This window comes from Anomalospiza imberbis, chromosome 8, assembly GCF_031753505.1.
Source record: "Anomalospiza imberbis isolate Cuckoo-Finch-1a 21T00152 chromosome 8, ASM3175350v1, whole genome shotgun sequence".
Taxonomy (NCBI): domain Eukaryota; kingdom Metazoa; phylum Chordata; class Aves; order Passeriformes; family Viduidae; genus Anomalospiza; species Anomalospiza imberbis.
This window is the reverse complement of record NC_089688.1, coordinates 32,761,360-32,779,895: the sequence shown is the minus strand read 5'-3', so window position 1 is coordinate 32,779,895 and position 18,536 is coordinate 32,761,360. Positions and strand designations below refer to the sequence as shown.

At 41.1% G+C, this 18,536-nt stretch overlaps 2 protein-coding genes across 3 annotated transcripts; one reads left to right on the top strand and one right to left on the bottom strand.

Moving 5' to 3' along the window:
• Window positions 1–71: 71 nt before the first annotated feature.
• On the bottom strand, window positions 72–8,175 carry BCCIP (BRCA2 and CDKN1A interacting protein). The gene is made up of 7 exons (XM_068198323.1): window positions 7,902–8,175; window positions 6,084–6,158; window positions 5,460–5,540; window positions 4,646–4,738; window positions 3,931–4,118; window positions 2,602–2,779; window positions 72–438 (listed from the first exon to the last, which is right to left on the bottom strand). The coding sequence occupies exons 1-7, from the start codon at window positions 8,037–8,039 to the stop codon at window positions 268–270; spliced, it is 924 nt and encodes a 307-aa protein (XP_068054424.1). The 5' UTR covers window positions 8,040–8,175; the 3' UTR covers window positions 72–267.
• Window positions 8,176–9,774: 1,599 nt separating this feature from the next.
• Window positions 9,775–18,219, top strand: UROS (uroporphyrinogen III synthase). 2 transcript variants are annotated; one of them, XM_068198325.1, is made up of 9 exons: window positions 9,775–9,864; window positions 10,602–10,685; window positions 11,036–11,132; window positions 12,314–12,388; window positions 12,862–12,936; window positions 15,405–15,488; window positions 15,796–15,881; window positions 16,457–16,555; window positions 18,196–18,219. In XM_068198325.1, exons 1-9 carry the CDS (start codon window positions 9,802–9,804, stop codon window positions 18,202–18,204), a joined length of 672 nt encoding a protein of 223 aa, XP_068054426.1. In that variant the 5' UTR covers window positions 9,775–9,801; the 3' UTR covers window positions 18,205–18,219. The 2 variants fall into 2 exon arrangements, with proteins under 2 accessions (XP_068054426.1, XP_068054425.1); XM_068198324.1 differs by lacking the exon at window positions 18,196–18,219 and adding an exon at window positions 17,200–17,966.
• The last annotated feature ends 317 nt before the right edge of the window (window positions 18,220–18,536 follow it).

Genomic DNA, 18,536 nt, shown 5'->3' with positions numbered 1-18,536 from the left:
TGCATGCATTATTTTGAAGCCAAACCATGTGATTTAGCTTTGGTTAAAAACACATTGAACAGATATTCAGGTTTTCTTTTGACACTGGGTTTTTATTGACTGCTTCATGATGACAGCAAAGTAAAATAAGACGCAGCATTTAAAAATATTCATTTGGTGCATATTTTTAGTTGTACAAAACCGTTGACTCAACAGCAGTTCTGCAAATAGTGTGAGGTCACAGTCCTGCGTGGCTGCTCTATAAAAACCTGCTGTTTGTAGGGAAGCTCAGAGTGAGAGATAATCTTTGAGTTTATCCATAATTCCGTGGATTCCATCAGCTGGAACCACAATAACTGTCCTCAGAGGCTTCATGGGGACATCATCAAAGGACCATCTGCCACCCAGACAGGTGTCACTTTCCTCTTGCACAGAGTAGTTGAATTTCAGAAGGGCTTTCTAAACAAAAGAAATAAAAGCATTCAGATTAAAATGTTTAATTAGCATGAAGATAATACATCATCTAAACAAAGTGAAAATAATGAATCTATTATGCCCATGCTTATTAAGAAGTTTTTTTCCCTCTTGAAGTGTCCACCAAAAAGAACAACCAAAAAATCCACTATTTGAAGTATTTTAAACACACATTTTCACAGAATTTACATCTTTCGTGTTAAATCCTATAATGATTGCTACCATTATTGTTTGGGATGAGAGAAACAACCTAGGAGGGAGGGCAAAAAAAAATAAAAATCAATGTTCTGAGGCTCTGCCGCTTTCAGGGCCTACTCTTAAAACTGCCCAGAGTCCTAAAAATTAACAAATCTGTAAGAATATGAGTAGAAACCAAACATTAAGGGGATGGGCACCAAATGAATCCTGAGGAGAATTTCAGAGAGCTCTTGGAAAGGTTCCAGATGGCTGAAGCAACTGGAAGATCTATTTATCCTTCTCCAAAGAGGCAGGTGTCTAGAATGTGCATTGTTTTCTTTTCAGGCATCCCATACAGAAAATCTCTTTTCATCAGCCACCCAAGACAAAATTCCTGATGGATCAGAAAAATAACCTAATGAACGTTTCCAGTTCTCACACAAGTCAGATGAAGAACTCTGAGCTGAACCATCAAGTCGAAAAAAGTACCTGATTCCTTCCCTTTGGAGGAAAACTAGGATCCACTCTCCTTTTAGGCTTGCTTTCCACTAACAATCTATCAGGGCTTTAAATCTCATTTTGGCTGAATTACCACACTAACTGAGTGGGGCTTTGCTCAAGAACAATTTGAGCTCCTTTAATCAATTCCAAGTCTGGTGATAATAGATTTTCTGGTTATAACTTTAAGGAACAGAATGAAGCCCAGGGCAGTGCCAAGTGCAGGAAAAAGGCTTCTCTCAGTTCGAAATTTGGAGCACTTGAGCTTCAAGTGCCTCACCACATTTAATGCTATTTTATGGCAATCTAATTAACATTATGTGTGATCAGGGAGGACAGACACTCAGCACTAATTTAACACACACACATTACTAAGTACAGAGAGACATTGAATTAAATACCCTACATAATGTTTAAAACGGATTTTTTTTAAACACTGGAAAGACTGTTAAAAACATGCTCAGTTTGAGTCTATCCTTTTGAGCTGAGAATTACTGAGTTTAGATGAAAGCACACAATTAGCCTTTAATAAATAACAAAGCTGAAATAAATAAATAAATACAAAATGGGCCTTCTACAACAGAACACCCATGGACACACGAGCTTCACAGGCTTCTCCCCAGCAGCTTTTCAATAACATTTTACACACAGTTCAGCTTCAGCTGTTTCAGCTGCTGTGGCAGGAACACAAAGACAAAATCCACAACCTGCTACTGCACAGAGGCTACAACACAATTCCCTACAGCTTCCAGTGAATTCCCCCACTTACATTTCTCTCATTTCCAAAAAATAAAATTACAACCCTATCACAGCCTCTGTCAGAATGATTACACCCAGGAACCTTTGCCATTAACCACCCCATGCATGTGCAAGTCCTTTGCCCTGCAGGCACTGCCAGAAATGAAAAATAACAGCCTCTTGACAAAGTAATGATATTGTAGAATAGTGGTTTTAAAGCTTTGGGAACAAAAAAAAAAAAAAAAAACCCAAAAAACAAACAAAACAAAAAAACCAACCCAAAAAAAACCAAAAAAAGCACATCTTAAATTTAATTTCCTGCATTTCCCCCTGACCTGATCTGGCTTGGGACCAGCAGAATTGTGTGGCCACGTTGCCTTAGGAAATTGGAAGTAGTATTTTCATCTCAGTGTTTCACCACTTTTTATTAATATACTTGCCCTGAGTAGAACAGACGCAGAAAAGGGAAGCAAGACCTACCTCTCTTAGGATCTCCTGAAGTTTTTATTCCAAGCATTTTTTGCAAGTAACAGGTACCCAGGAGGGAACAGATAAATCCATACACAAAAAGAGCTTGATAGCTTCTCTCTCAACACTACTCCAAAACACCCTGGATTTAATTTCAAAAGATTTGTGATCATCTTGATAAAAGCTCCCCTTGAATTTGAGGTGAAACATCTCTTGTTGATGATATGTAAAGAAAAAGAAGCATTTTAAATTAAATATTCATGTTACCTCATGAAAGAATTCCTCCTCTGCATTTGCAAACATTAATTCCTCCTTTGGCTGATTCCTCCCTTCCTTCCTCTTAGAATTGCTCTTTGTGGCTTCTGTAAAGGTCTTGCTGATAAGGAGGTAATAGTGGCACTTTCCACAGGGTTTGTTTGTTCTCTGTGCCTCAGTCAGCTCCTTCCTAAAGAGTAATGAATGTTTACACAACTTAAATCCTAAACAAGCATATCAACCAACCTTATAATGTAGTGGTATTAAAGGATATTCAAATTGCAGCCTATTCTTTTATGACTACCTTAGAAAATCAATTTTGCAGATGCATTCCTGGTACTTAAAGGTACTATTTGTACTTTAAACTATAAAAATATGGATGTTTTTCCTCAGCTGACAGGATAACCCTTTTTTTCCCAGAATCCTGTTAATGGCAGTGTCTGTGCAATGATTTAAGTGCAACTCTCCTTAAAAACACATCATATTATCACTTCCTTGAGGAACTGTAACTGAAAAATCAGAAAATACTCTTGCTCACCCTTGTGTTCAACATGTTGCCACTCCAAAACCTTTAAGACAAAGAGGCTGAGATCTGAATTTGAGCTGTGACAAGTGCTGTATTTGTGGTGACCTCAATTGACTTCTAATCTCATCTCACATGAGAGGAAAGAAGGCAAAAATGAAAGAAGAAAAAGAGATGATCTCCATTCTGTCACTGGTTCCTTATCCAACCAAACTTGTTCCCAGTTCTCAGCATGGCACTAAAATAATGTAATGCTGTGTTTCAGTGGATTAATTTATTTACATTCACCCAGCTTTTGATATAATCCATGAATTAGCAGAGATCAACCAGCATTTCACCTGCTTTTTCATTACTTGAAACTAATCAAAACACTGCATATTTACATGGGTCAAAACTAATTCACCTTTTAATCCGTTCCCTCAGTCCAAATCTCCCATTCCTGAGCCAGACATTAACACAGAAACACCCAAGCTGCTAAAAGAGTTCTCATTTTTAAGTTTTCCTAGATCAGTGTGAAAATAATCTGCAATACAAGGATAAACTGCAACATACACACAGCTATTTCTGTAGAACAGCACACGTTCTCAAATTATATCCTATATAGAATCTGAGGAAGTTTTGTACCTTTATAAAGATATAAAAATATTTTAAAAATTAACTAAAGACCATATATTAGTGTTTTTTTTTTGTTCATGCTTTACTCATATCTATAGCATCAACTGTCTTAACACAGCTCTATATACATGAGAATTCTGAAAAATATGATGAAAAATACCATTCAGCATCATGCAAGGAAAAAAAGATATAAACAAACTTACTGGAGCTGCTGGTGCATGGGCAGAGCAATCTGTGGAGGGACATTGATGAACCTTTCACTCAGGATGAGCCCCACAGGCTTTGTGCTGTCGTTGAGGAGTTTACTCAGCTGTTCCACCACCCGCTGCTCACAGCTCTGCTCACAGCGACTCAGAAGCAGCTCTTTGATTTGCTCAGCACACTGGGTGCCCTGCAAGCAAAAGGTGCATTCTCTTTACCTGATCCATCAACTGTTTACACAAGAAAACCTTGAATGTCAACTTCGAGGGAACTTCCTACAGGCCTGGTGGCAATTTCCCTCAGCAGCCTCTAAAGCACTGCACAATTGCCTTGAAATCAGCAAAAAAGCTGATCCTTCAGCCCTAAAGCTGAGGACAAACAAAGGTTGTGAAGTGATGGGAACAAAGAACTGCAACACCACAGCAAAACTCCAAACTGCAGAAGATCAAAAGGAAGAAATACAAGAGACTGACAGCTCATTTACACTGGAATTACTAGGCCCAGTTTTAACTCTCTGTTCCATTCTTTGCTTCACATTTGACCCTCAGCAAGTTACTGCACTCAAAAAAAGCTAAGCCACTTCAAGTTTTATAACCCCAGTCCTCCACAGTGGAATTCCAAATCCTGGTCCAGCTGTCCAGGCTTGTTACAAAGGATGCAGTCTCATTTATTACTGATGCTAATATTTATAACCAGATGTTACTGAGGAGTACCAACCTTCCTTTCTGTTAAGTTCAAGCAGCTTATAAAACCAAATACTTCATCATCATCTTCTTCATCATCAGAACTGTCTTCCTGCACTTCTGCTTGCTGTTGAATGAAAGGAAAAGCAATAACTCATACTGACATTCTATTCCCACTCTGTAGCAAAAGATGTTCTTCTTTCCAGGTGATATCAGCAGATGAAAACCATCAAGAAAATCTGTACAAATACACACTGCAAATTCTGCTGCATTACTGAACGTCTCAGTGTGCTCAAAGCTGGCTTTAGAGAGGGCCAGGTCATGCATCTCCTACAGCAGAGTCCTCTGAAAGGCACTAAAGGTTGATAGCTCACATTTAATAAGCAACATCTCAGCCTAAGGGATGGCAATATCTTAAACAAAGCCAATTTCCTCCAGTTTCTAACATAGGGATGTAAACCTGGAATGCCTTGACAACCACAGAGCAACAAAGCTTTGACAGGGAGGGAGATAAAGAGCTGTGTCTTTGTAGGAAAGTCACAAGCTCCTGTTTCTTATGGAGATGGCAACAAACCTCTCCATTGCATTTTCAGCATTACTACACTGAAATTCAGGGAGGGAAAAGCTTTACATATGTAAAAAGAAACCAGCAATAACAATATATCAAATTCTTTGCCTGAAAGTAGGCATGGAAAATTTCAGTTCCCATAGAAAAATTATTCTTAAAGCAGAAAGAGCAAGAAAGCACACAAATAACACAGATAGGATCCCCTTCTGAAATGCAGAAATAATGTCATTTCAACAAAGAAAGCATTATACTTCAATTACAAATATAATATCTGTCTCACCTTGATAATACTCCCAATATGGTTCTGTTGTATTAATATATCAGTCAATTCAGCAGTGTTAACAGGAGCTTTTAGAAACAACTGGAAGACAGGATACAAGTATTAAAGTATTTTAAACAAGTATAAAAAAACAAGTATTTAACAACAATTAAACAAGTAAATCAGACACTGAGGGTATCTCACAGACCACTTGGCAGAAAATAAAGTGAGATTTTTATTTATCTTCCTTCATTATGATACTGCAAAAACTAACAATCAGCTGCTGGAGGTGCTTGCTCCTGCACCTTCCACATGCTGATATTTCCACACTGGTACCCTTGAGTCTGGCATGATCTGGAAACTGTGGCTGTTCCATCCCTGGAAGTGTCCAAGGGCAGCCTGGATGGAGCTTGGAGCAATCTGGGATAATGGAAGGTGTCCCTGGCCATGGCAGGGAGTGGCACTGGATGGGCTTTAAGGTCCCTTCCCTCCCAAACTTTTCCGGGATTATCTAATAAAAGGAAACAAAGTAATATATAAAAGCTACAAATCAATACAGAGAATGTGAACTGATGCCTTTGCACAACTCCTTAGATATTATTTATCAATGGACATATCAACCAAGCTGACAAGTAGCCACAGTACCTGCTGTAGTAACTTCTTTATCCCATTATAGTCATTGTCTGATATGGAATGTGCTTCAAATTCAATATTCACTTCCTGTGCAGTAAAACAGAGAATATCACACACACTTGTCAAGAAGTTACATCAGAACAAAGCTAAACTGTAAGAAACTTGAAGACAAGTAATGGCAAACAGCAGAAACAGAACTTATTTCCAGCTTGCAGTTGTCTCAGCAATTGTTATAATTTCTACTGTGACCTTTAGAGAACACCTGTGAAATTAACTTTTCAAAATTGACCCATCAATTGTGTCATGAACAAACCTTAAATGCTTTGCTCCTGCCATCTGGTTCACACAATTACAGCTGTTATAGCCACAGACTCTTCCTGGAGAGAGGTTTTGAGCCAGGCAGTTAAACCCTGGCAACTTCAGGAATGGGGTGTAACACCTTAGCTAAAGGTGAAGATTGCTGCAGACATTTAAATAATTACACCCAAACCCACACTTCTGCTATTTCCCCAAATCCTCCTGGCATCATTACCCCCACAGTGGAACTCTGCAAATGATGAGACCCCAGCACTGCAGCAGCCACAATGGGAACTGCTGCATCTCCTTCCAGAACAAATGCTGTGTGTCTACCAACATTCCTACTGGTATTCAAAATTAAAAATCACACCTGCTGAGGTTACTCTGCCCACCTATTCCCACTGTTCAAGACCATCCAAAGTTATTTTGCCTTTTACCTGCCAGTTTCAATTACACCTCCTGAGTAACCTCAACAACTCAGCCTTACTTTTGCCACCATTCAGCCTCATAACTCTCTCCAATCCCACACTGAGGTCATGGCCTTTGCTGTTCACTGGAAGAACACTGTTAAGGACCTGTTTGCAATGTAGAAAACAGGCACACAATTCCCTGGGAGGCAGTAAAATTCCAGAGACTCTGCCACAGGCTGCCCCTGGATCCCTGCAAGGGTCCAGGGCCAGGCTGGATGGGGCTGGGAAAACCCTGGGGTAGTGGAAGGTGTCCCTGCCATGGCAGGGGGTGGAACTGGATGGGCTTTAAGGCCCTTTCCAAACCAAACTATTCTGGGATTCTATACCAAAATTAAGCAAACGAATATAATAATAATAAAACATAGCAGAATATAATAAAAGAACTAATCCTCTGTGCTGACAGCACCTTTCCGAGCCTCCAGCCCCACGCCTGAGCGGGCACACCAAGGGCCGGGGGGCTGTACAGCTGAGGCCTCGGGGAAAAAGCCTCGGGGAGGCTTGGAAAACAGTTTAAAAAATTAAAACTTTCAACAGCAACGCAGCGAACACGCTTCGGACCGCCGGCCTGCGGCGTAATCTAAACCCAAACCCGGGATGCCACGCCGGCCCACAGGGACACGAGCCCTTCCAAAGCCCTTCCCGAACATGCCCTGACAATAATCCCTTCCCGAACATCCCCTGATAAATAATCCCTTCTCGAACATCCCGACAGTCCCTTCCCGAACATCCCCCGACAGTCCCTTCCCGAACATCCCCTGACAATAATCCCTTCCCGAACATCCCCCGATAATAATCCCTTCCCGAACATCCCCCGACAGTCCCTTCCCGAACATCCCCCGACAGTCCCTTCCCGAACATCCCCTGACAATAATCCCTTCTCGAACATCCCGACAGTCCCTTCCCAAATCCATCCCGAACATCCCCTGACAATAATCCCTTCCCGAACATCCCGACAGTCCCTTCCCAAGTCTATCCCGAACATGCCCTGACAATAATCCCTTCCCAAGCCCTTCCCGAACAGCCCCTGACAGTCCCACACGTGCAGGAGCCGTGTCCCGCTCACCTCAGCCATGGGCTCGTCCGAGTCCGAGCACCCCGAGCCCTCGGAGCCGCTGTGGGAGCCCTCGGAGCTGCCGGAGCCGCTGTGGGAGCCCTGTTCCCCGGCGGGGCCCCGCGCCCGGCGCTTGGCCGGCGTGGCCATGGCACGGCTGGGCCGAGTGGTCGCGGGATGTCGCCGAGTGTCGCCGAATGTCGCGACAGAGAGCGGCGGGCAGCGCCCGGCGAGCGCGGACGGGCCCGGGCGGCCGCGGAGGCTGGAGGGGGAGGCGCGTCCCGCACCGCCGAGCCGGATTTCCTCTTGGCGCGGTGGTGTCACTTCCTCCCGAAGGGAACCCCGCCATGGGAGCGGTAGTCCGGAGTTAAGTCGGGCTGCTCTGGGGTCCCCATCGCTGCAGGAAGGCCCGGACGTGGCGCTCAGGGCTGGGGGCACGGAGGGGATCGGGCCCAGCCCGGGCTCGATGGTCCTGGAGGGCTTTTCCAGCCTCCGGGATCCTGGGGTTCTGTGCCTTAAAAGGAACAGCGTGTCCTGAGCATCTCCGGCTTTAGCAAAAATTACTGTAAGTAAAAACCAGCGTTAGTAAAAAGTGCCAGTTAACACAGGGGTCAGGCTGCTGGTTGTGTCCCGGCTTCCCCTGAAGCAGGTTCCCTGGGTAATTCCGGACAGGCCGCAGGGAAGGGTGACAGGGAGAGCACAGTAAGCACAACGGGATCCTGGTCTTTATCAAACATGCCAGTCGGGAAAACGCCTTGAAATGTCCCAAGCACTGAAGAAATGCTCGTTGATGATCAAGCCTCATGGTATGGAACGGGCTCCATTTGACGCTTTGTGTCTAATTAATGAAGAATTGCGGTGTTAATGAGGCCATGGAAGGAAGAGCATTGGGCACTCACTGCTGCCAGCCAGAAGAAATGCAAGGCCAGGAGCCTTGGGATGTAATTCCAGCTTTAGAAATGTGCTTCAAGCAGGCTCAGATTTTCATGTTCCCTTTCAAGCATCAAACACGTCTGTGGGGTTTTTTATTTTGTTTTGGTTTGGGGTTTTTTGTTTGGTTGGGTTTTTTTGTTTGGTTGGTTTTATGTTTTTGGTTTTTCTTTTGTTTTCCAAAGCTGTGTTTGCTCTGGGAGCAATTAGGTCATTGCCAACATTTGAATACTGATACCCAGGGAAGGAATTTAGAGGAAAATGAATTTTCCTATGTGTGTGACCTGTCAGGAAAATACCACACTGGTAATTGGGGTAAATACGCACTTAGAGAGTGGATTTCTGTTTGTATTATTTGTGTATTTGTTTATGTTTTGTAACTTTGAGTTTAGCACCAAAGCTTGTCAGGAACTGAGAAGTATCATCTTCCATTTTTATGGCAGAATAGATGTGTTGAGTCCTGCCTTGTTTCCTAGACTATCAGAGAATGCATCTGAATGTTAGCTATATTATTATAGATGTACAAACGTGTGCATATAGGCACACATATATTAAATAAAATCAATATCTTTGCATAACAACAAACTAGGGCAAGCTAGCATGGACATTAATAGAATAAATAATATTTTTGTAGATAGGAGCTGATTCAATTGCAGAACGTGCTGGCGTTGCAGGGCCTGTTACAGCTTTTACAAAATATTCTTTAAAATGTGTTCCCCTTGATGAATTTCACTAGAGCCTCTTCCTTGAGCAGTGTTATCTAAAGGCAGCATATATTATTTTCTGCCCTTATCAGGGTGGGTGTTCCTGCCTGGAGAATGCACAATAACTGCTTACTCACTGTGTAAGGAGCAGTACAACTGGTAGCAACTCAGTTCTTGGAGCTGGTCAAGTCATTTTCCACTCAAAAAGCCCTCTAGATCTAATTAAGATAAATTCCGTTCTTGTATTTCAGGGTTCTGCTGTGCTTCCTTGGTGAACAATGAAGGTTCTGCTGCTGAAGGATCCCAAAGACAAAGATTCAGGACCAGATCCATATATTAAAGTGAGTAAATGTTAAGAAAACTAAAAAAATGTATTACTTCTTTATTAAATGCAAATCCAACTGTTTCAAGGGGCTTAAAATTAAGAGTGCATGCCTGAAATTATGCTGAGAGAAAAAGTAGCTTAGAAAATAGCCCTTCCTGCATAAAAATGGTATTAATTATGGGACATTTGTACTGAATTCATTGTAGAGCTCTCAGCAAAGTACTTATATTATTAAACCAGCTTCATTTGAATTAATTAATATTGATTATGTTTATATGGACAGAATAAAGATTACAGAAATTCCTTGTATTTTTACTGGGAGTGTGATGTGAAATAGAGGTTACCTGTTGCTGGGGTCCCTTCTGCTACTGCCCTTGGTCATGTGAGTAAATCTCACTCATACGAGTAAGAATTCCTGATAAAGGAGGATTATTTCTTTAGAAGAAACCTATTGACAGAATTACAGAGATGTACAGGGATATTTGCACGACTGGGTGGACAACTGGGGATTTCAGAGTTACGTGCTGGTGTCTCCTGTACCTCAGAAGGTCACAGTCCCACAGCTGTTTGTTTAATAAAATCTTGTAATAATAAATAATTAACAAATCCAAACTAGATTTACCAGGGAAAGGAAATAAAAGGCCTTTTTATTTTGCTTTAGCAAAGAGAAATTCTTGTGCTAACTTAGCTCTTTGAAAAAGCAAAAATGCTGTTTGGAGTTTATTTCAAGAGCTGCAAACCTTTTCTTGATAGGAATTAGGATCATACAGCTTGGAAGCAACATTGATCCCAGTTTTGTCATTTGAATTCACCTCTCTTGACAGCTTATTTGAGAAGGTAAGTTTGAAATTCTTTCAACTGTCTTATTTCCAACAGGATTCGGTTGCCAAGATCCCATTTAATCATTCTCTGTGTGGTACCTCTTTTTGTGTTGCCACAAACCAGCTTTGTGCAGTAAAATTTCATGTACAGCATCAAGGACCTTGCCCTTGCTTGTTAAAGAATTAAATTGTTCTGACGGAATTCACGTTTAAGTTGTGAGCTGTCACGAGTGTTGGGGCATTTCAGGCAGTGACTGAAGCTGTTCTGTTTGTCACAAGGTTATAAATAATTGATCAACTGATTTTTAAAATTAATTTGTAATTAATTTTTTTTTTTTACTTCTTAAATTTACTGTTTCTAAATAGCTTTCCCATCCAGAGTGCTATGGAGGCCTAGTTTTTACCAGCCCAAGAGCATTAGAAGCCATCAAGATATGTTTAAAAGAGAAGAGTAAAAAAGAAGGTAAGTACATATTGATATTCCTTGGTCTTTTTCTTCCAGCATCTTGTGAAGTTTGGATTTTAATAAATTTTATTTCACCCACCAGTAGATATTTGGAGCATGATTTTTTAAAAAAAAACTGAAATTCATAGTTGCTTTAGCATCGTAAAGGGCTCATGCTACATTGAGCTTTTAAGGGTTGTGTTTTCCACACTTAAAAATGAAGGAAAGGAGCTTTTGGTGCAAATTACTAATTAGTGAGAGCTTTGCCAGCTCTGGTTCTCTCATGCAGAAGGAATATTTTGCTGCAGTGCCTGGTTTGCTTGCTGACTCCTTTCCTCCCTTAAAGAGAAGCTCATCTCATAAAAACTGGCCATCACTTCTGTGCCTGTACAATTCATCTGAAATGCTGCAGAAAAAGGGAGTTCTCTGTCTTGAACAAGAAATTTCTCAAGTGAATTAATTATTAGCTAAAAAATGGTGAAGAAGTGCCGATGCATCAAAGCCAAGAGATGAGGAGTGAGAAGAATCCTGCTAAATAGAAATACCCATCACAATGAAATGTCAAATCCTTGTAAACTCTTCCAGATTCTTATGTTGGGTGATTCTGGCATGGAGTTTCTACTTTATCTGCTCCATTTTTGGGCTGTGGACAAATCAATGTCCTGTGAGTAAGGCTACACCCTTGAGTAAGCAGTAAATGCACTGAGACCCTCAGCTGATTGTAGCATTTGCAGCAGCAGAGGACAATCTATGAAGATTTTAGGTCAAAAGCAATCTCTACATTTCATCCCTAATCTTGATTAGGACTTTTGGAAAAGAAATATTTTAATAATAAAAATGAGTCTCTAGTTCCTGTTTGAGTTCCTCCCAAAAGCAATAAATCCTTCTGGTTTTACTTCTGATTTTATTTTTGCTGTTGTAGTTTGTACTTTTTTTTTCACCCTCAGTAGTCCCAGAAAAAACTCAGTGTCCTGTGCTGCTCTGGTTAAAACAAGACAGTAAAAAACTCGGTGTATCTATTTTTTATCCTTTAGGATTTGGACATCCAGATTTGCTGAATGTGTAGCGGAGTTTTAGTTATTATTATCATTTTGCTGTATTTGTGGATTAAACAGAAGTCCAAATAGTCATTTAGCATTCACATTCTGTTGCCATGTGCTTAAATTTAATTTAATTTAGTATAATTTAATGTTTTTCAGCCTGGTCAAATTCTCTTAAACAAATGTGGAATATCAAACCAACATATGTGGTAGGAAAAGCTACAGCTTCTTTAGGTAAGCTGGGGTTTAAAAAAAGAAAAATTGGCTAAATCTGGCTTGTAAGTACAATTTGTAGGGGAGGAGCTGCTGTTCAAGGGTGCTGAGGAAGAAATTTAAGTTTTAAACTGGTTAATTTGGAAGAACAAATTTAAATTTTTTTTATATACATTAGAATTATCCATGCTCCAGCCAAGGATATCCATGGATCTAATCCAGCATCTGGATTTCTGCTACTTTTGTTGTAATGTGATGGTCACTGTTTGAAAAATTGGGTCAAAACAGGGGAAAAAAAAACCCTTTTTTCTTAATTTGAATGTGGTTTTGTTATTGCCTTTGGAAATGAAATTGGATGAAAGGGATTCTAACCTGGTTGAGACTGTGCACAAATTATTTGTGTGCCTCCCTTTCCATCCCAGGGTTCTGTGACAGGAAATCTGAATTGTTCTCTTTGTTTTCTGTGGTTCTTTCTTTGCTGCTTTTGGTTCTAGTGGAAGAAATTGGTCTTGTTCCACAAGGAGAAAAGGCTGGAAATGCTGAGAAATTAGCTGAATATATTTGTTCAAGTAAGTTCAAGTGGCTGAAATGTTGGAGTTAAATTAAGGCAATGTCCCTTCCACCATTTCAGAATTTCCTTGAGGTACAATCAAGTGCACAGTGAGGCAGCAATACTTCAAAATACATGTACAAGGTATTAATTTACATGTAATCTTACACCCTCTAGATAATTAATAAATACCAGCAGGAGAAAGTTTATTTTTACTAGAAGAGCAGAGCTGTAATGATTGAAAATTGCTGCTAAATCAGAAGATTTAAATGCTGGTGTCTTTAACCAAAATTACCCTGTGGCTTCAGAGGGATCTGGTTTTCAGCACCAAAGCTGAGTGGTTTTGAAGAAATTAAAGTGATGCTTTAAGTTTTGTTTAGCTTTTGTTAATGGTTGAATTAACCATTTTGTTATGGTTAAATCTGTAATGCTTCTCAACCTATTATCAGATTATTGGGGAATTTTAAAAGTCTATTTGCTGACTTACTGTGTTTTTACTCTAATTGGTTAACATTTCCAGTAGCAATGAGGAAGATTTTTAGACTTAGGGACTGTTTATTTTTGAGTAGAAGCAGTGGAAAAAGAGTTTTTGTACGGATGTGAGAGCACTGCTGAGCAAAGTCTGCCCAGTCGCAGAGATTTATAGGGAAAAGAAAAATGGGATGAGAGCTGGAAAAGATTGTTTTTGCTGGGCACAGTGCTCTCTAATTCACTAGCAAATAAAATACTTCAGCTCTAGAGAATATTTAATGATAAAAATGAGAGTTGCCAACACAAGATCAAATAATAAATTCTGAAAATTAAAAATACAACACGAATATGTCATGAGTGAAGAATGACCCATCTCTTCTCTTCTAATAGCGAATGCACTAAAGCAAAGAAAGGTTTCAGCTGATTTTTAGTGCTGGAAAATCTACATTTGGCAATGAATTAATGTTTGCCAGGGATTTTTTTGAGCAGAAAGACAAGAGAAATACCTGTTTATTGTTTTGTATGGAGGTGAAAAAATTAACCAAGCAGTGAATTTCAGTCACTGTTCACTGTTTGTTGCTGAGACACAGAAATACCCTCCAGGATTTATTGGGCTGTGTATGTTTACATGCTCTCAGCTGATCAAGTTCTTTATAACAACCTTGGAAGTACTGATTAAATTATCTCATGTTCCCTGTTATGTATAAATTCATTTTTGTTTGTGCATGAATAAGTAAATGAAAAGAAAACTCTGCATTTCTTGTATTGTGAGGGGTTATTGCCAGAATAAAAACAAAAGCTGAAATAATGGGATTTTTTTTGTTGTCACCTTTTGTGTACCCAATTCAATTTAAGGGATTGGGAAATAAAGGAATTTACCCCAAGACAGTCTGGCTTTACTCTTCTCAAGGCAAATATTTGGCTACAGAAGCAGGAGATCCCAGTCCTTATTGTGTTCTTCAGGCCTACCAAGGAATTTTTCTGAGCCAAAAGAATTTGTGTTTGTTTACAGGTATCACACTGACATTTCAAATAACTGGCATGACTTGCAGGAGAATTGATGCTGGAACATTCCAATTTTATTTCATTTTCAAATCTTTTTTACATACTGAGCCAAGTTCATTCTTCCTCTAATTTTTAATTTTAATTTAAGAATATCTGGTTTCTAATAAAACCTCAGTGTGCAGTCAGAACACTCAGCTGTGTCTGGGTTGGCTCCTACAAGGGTCTTTCCATTTGATTTTCACTCTGCTGCCCTTTTTTTTTTTAATCCCTGAAGAATGTCTGCTTGCATAGTCCAACAATCTCCTTCCAGCACTTAAAAGCATTTCTTCTCTAGTAATTGTCTCTTTAAAATGTATTAACAAATCTGAATTAGTAATGAAATAATTTCATTTTTTGGAAAGCTGAATCCAAAGCTGTAGCAATCCGTGTAGAATTTAATCTTGAAATTTTCTGTGTTTCTTATTTATAGAGAAAAGGCAAAAGCTGTGCAAAGCAAGTTTGCTGTTAAATTCCTCATTTGACAAAAGCAAGTGAGGCTATCCACTCTCACCCCAGCAGTGCAACTAGAATCCCTTTTCCTTGGGGAATTAAGAAAATGGAATTGCAGATAGACCAAAACTTTTCAGCACAGTATTGTCCTTTTCTTTGTCTGCCTGAATATTCTTTTATAGAGAGCTCTGTCATTTATTGAGTGGGACAGATTTTAAATATCAAATTGAGGCAGGTTGTGCTGAGGAGGAGATAAAGTGCATTTCTATTCCCCTTGCCCTTCTACAAAGGAAGTTATCTTTTTAGCCAATATTAATATTCTAGTTATGGAATATTTTTAATGTTCCTGCTAAGTAGCCTGCCCTGTGAATTGGGGCTGCAGATGCTTTCAGTTACCTCAGAGCTGTGTCTGTGGTGAGGCATTTGATAAATCAGCATTTGATACCTTTAAAATGTATTAAATCACATTTACTCTTTATTAAAGGCCTGAGTTAATTAAAGTTCTTGTTTGTGTGTTTACAGGAGAGAAACCCAATTCCTCAGCTCTCCTATTTCCTTGTGGAGCCCTGAAAAGAGAAGTACTTCCTACAGTGCTTAGAGAAAAAGGTTGAACTTCCCCTGGAGACCCATTTTAATTAGTCAGTGATGAGAAAAGTTGTATCTAAAGCTTGTGAACCAAATTGGAAGGAGTAAAAGTGGAACTTGCTGAGGAGAGGACAGGAGGAAACAGTGGGGGCTTGGATGGCTGCCCACAGCTCTGGGACCTGCAAATCCTTCACAGAACTTCTATGTGTTTTTTTTTTTTTTAGCCTAAAATAGTTGCACTTAAGTGCAGTTAGGATATTGTGAGTGCTGAACTGAAATCATAGAAGTTAATGAGTGAATTAATTGTGGCTGCATATCCTGATTGCAGGCATACCCCTGGAAAGCCTCACTGTTTATCAAACAGCCCAACACCCTGATCTGCAGGAGTCTTTGAGCAGTTACTTCTCCCAGCAGGTACTGGACACTGATGTAGTTTGGGATTTTCTGAGGCAGGTGACTGCCTCCCAGAACGTTCCATTTTTTGAAGTAGTGTAACTGAAATATCACTGGCATCTTTGCTGTGTATCACGAATCAGAATCCAGGAGTAATCTGCTCTACATAGTTTGTGTAAAAGTAATCATTGCTTTTCGTTTTTCAAGATTGGCCCTCTGGTTTTTCCATGTTAGGAGCCTCCATCATAGAATTACAGAATCATGGAATGGTTTGGGTGGGAAAAGAACTTAAAGCTCATGCAGTGCCACCCCTGCCATGGCAGGGACACCTTCCACTGTCCCAGGCTGCTCCAAGCCCTGTCCAGCCTGGCCTTGGGCACTGCCAGGGATCCAGGGGCAGCCACAGCTGCTCTGGGCACCCTGTGCCAGGGCCTGCCCACCCTGCCAGGGAACAATTCCTAATTCCCAATATCCCATCCAGCCCTTCCCTCTGGCACTGGGAAGCCATTCCCTGTGTCCTGTCACCATGTGCCAAGGCACTGGCACACTGCTGGAGGAGGGAGTGAGCTGTGCCAACCTCTGCTTATTTCGCCCAGGGGATCCCTGCGAGCGTCGTGTTCTTCAGCCCATCGGGTGTCAAATTCTGCCTCCAGCACATCCAGAAGCTTTCAGGGGATTTGATCAACCAAATCAAGGTATCTTCTCTTACAAATGGTGGAACACAAGAGGCAGTAAATTTGGGGTGGGCAAATGAGATGGAAAGGCTGTTAAAGCCACTATAAACCTTGATTTTATCTTTGGTTTGTGTTTATTTCTCTGAAGAAAACCTGTTTATAGCAAATAAAAGTGTTATTATATAGAAGTATAGAATCCCAGAATGGGTTGGGTTGGAAGGGACCTTAAAACCCATCTTGTTCCACCTCCTTGCCATGGGCAGGGACACTTTCCACTACACCAGGTTTCTCTAACCCCATCCAACTTGGCCTTGGGTGGATTTTAAAGAAGAAATTGTTTTCACCTGGAATGTTTTCCCCAACCAATTCCCCCATCTCCATTGGGGTAGACTTCATTTTCTCTTAGTGATGCCATGGTGTGAGGAGCTGTTGCTTGCACCAGGCTGCAGCTGATTAAAATTCCTCTCACTTTTCTCTGTTCCGTGGGACTGGGAGCTTTCAGTGTTTGTAATGGTGAGATAAATACTCATCTTCCCTGAGTCACTGCTAAGTAGCTCCATTGATGGGTGGCTTTTAATGCTGCAAATCTTCAGCCCGATGGGAGACGCAGAGCTGAGTGCTGGTGCTGTGCCTGAGCATTTACAGTGGCAATGTTGTCCCTGCAGTTCGCTGCCATCGGCCCCAGCACAGCAGAGGCCCTGCGAGGCGCTGGCATCGCCGCGAGCTGCACTGCAGGGAGCCCCACGGCCCAGGACCTGGCTGCTGCCATCCACACAGCCCTGCACCCACGCAGCTGCTCTGTGCCCCAGTGAGTGCCCAGCAAGGTCAGCGTGCTCCTCCAGGAGGGCCTTTCCCGTCTGCAGACCTGCTGTCCTGCGAGGGCGTGGTTTTTGGGATTGTGAAGCACTGTCCTGGTCAGGGACGGGTGTGAGAAGGTTGCACCTAAATATCTTAAGAAATCTGGAATCTGTCCAGCATCCTTAAAGCATCCAGCTCTTTCCTTTCCTCCTGTGTGCACTGTGAATATTTTATCCTTGAAAAGCAGCTGTGAACACTGAGATACTGAAATCGGCCCCAGACCTCACCTCAGGTGTCCCCCAGCACACGGCTCAGGTTGGATTTCTCCATGTGATCAGTTTTACTTGCACATCTTCTTTTGTAGCAAAGACCCCCATATTCCAGTGAAGTATTTTCTTTTGCAAACTTGTTTGCTTGTTGTTCTGCTTTTCAAATATTTGTATAAAAATGTTAATTGCAGATTCTTAGAGGAACAGGAGCATTCTTGCAGTGAAGTTGCTCTGTGTGGGGCTAATTCAGGTCAGCTGTAGCTCCCTGTTACCCTAACAGGGTCTTAAAAATTAGCTTTTGGTTTCTGTTCCTGTAATGAAGGATTTTTCAACAGGGAAATAAACTGGCTTATCAGAGTTAATAATGGCGTTGGAGTTGTCTGTTCTGGATGTGGTTTATGCTTTAATTGTTTATCTCTGGAAGGGGAAAAATAATCCTATTTAGCACTAATGCTCCCTCCAGCTAATGCCGGGGGCTTCACAGGAGATTTGAATCACAATATACTCATTTATAATCCTCCTGAAAGTCATTTGTGTTGTTAGCACAGTGCTGAGGTTTCTGGAACAACAGAGAAACCCTGGTTTGCTGCACAGTTCAGGTGAAGTCTGAGGATGGGATCTGAATTTCCTTCCACATCAGAGGCTCCACACCTGGAACAAGAGGGAACCTGCGCCCAGTTCTGTTCCTGTAAACGGAGTAATTCCAGAGTGTGGGGTCATCAGTCACACTGGGCACTGATGGAAAAGTGAGGCCAAGCAGGAAGAGTGTTTGACTTATGAAGCACTTCCCTTTCTCAGGATGAAATGGAATCTCAGGAATGCTGATACTAGGATGCTTTGGGTTGGAAAGGACCTTAAAAAGCTCATCTAATTCCATATGAATGCATGTAAAACCCATTTCTACCTTTATCTAAAGTGGTTTATACTGTTATTAT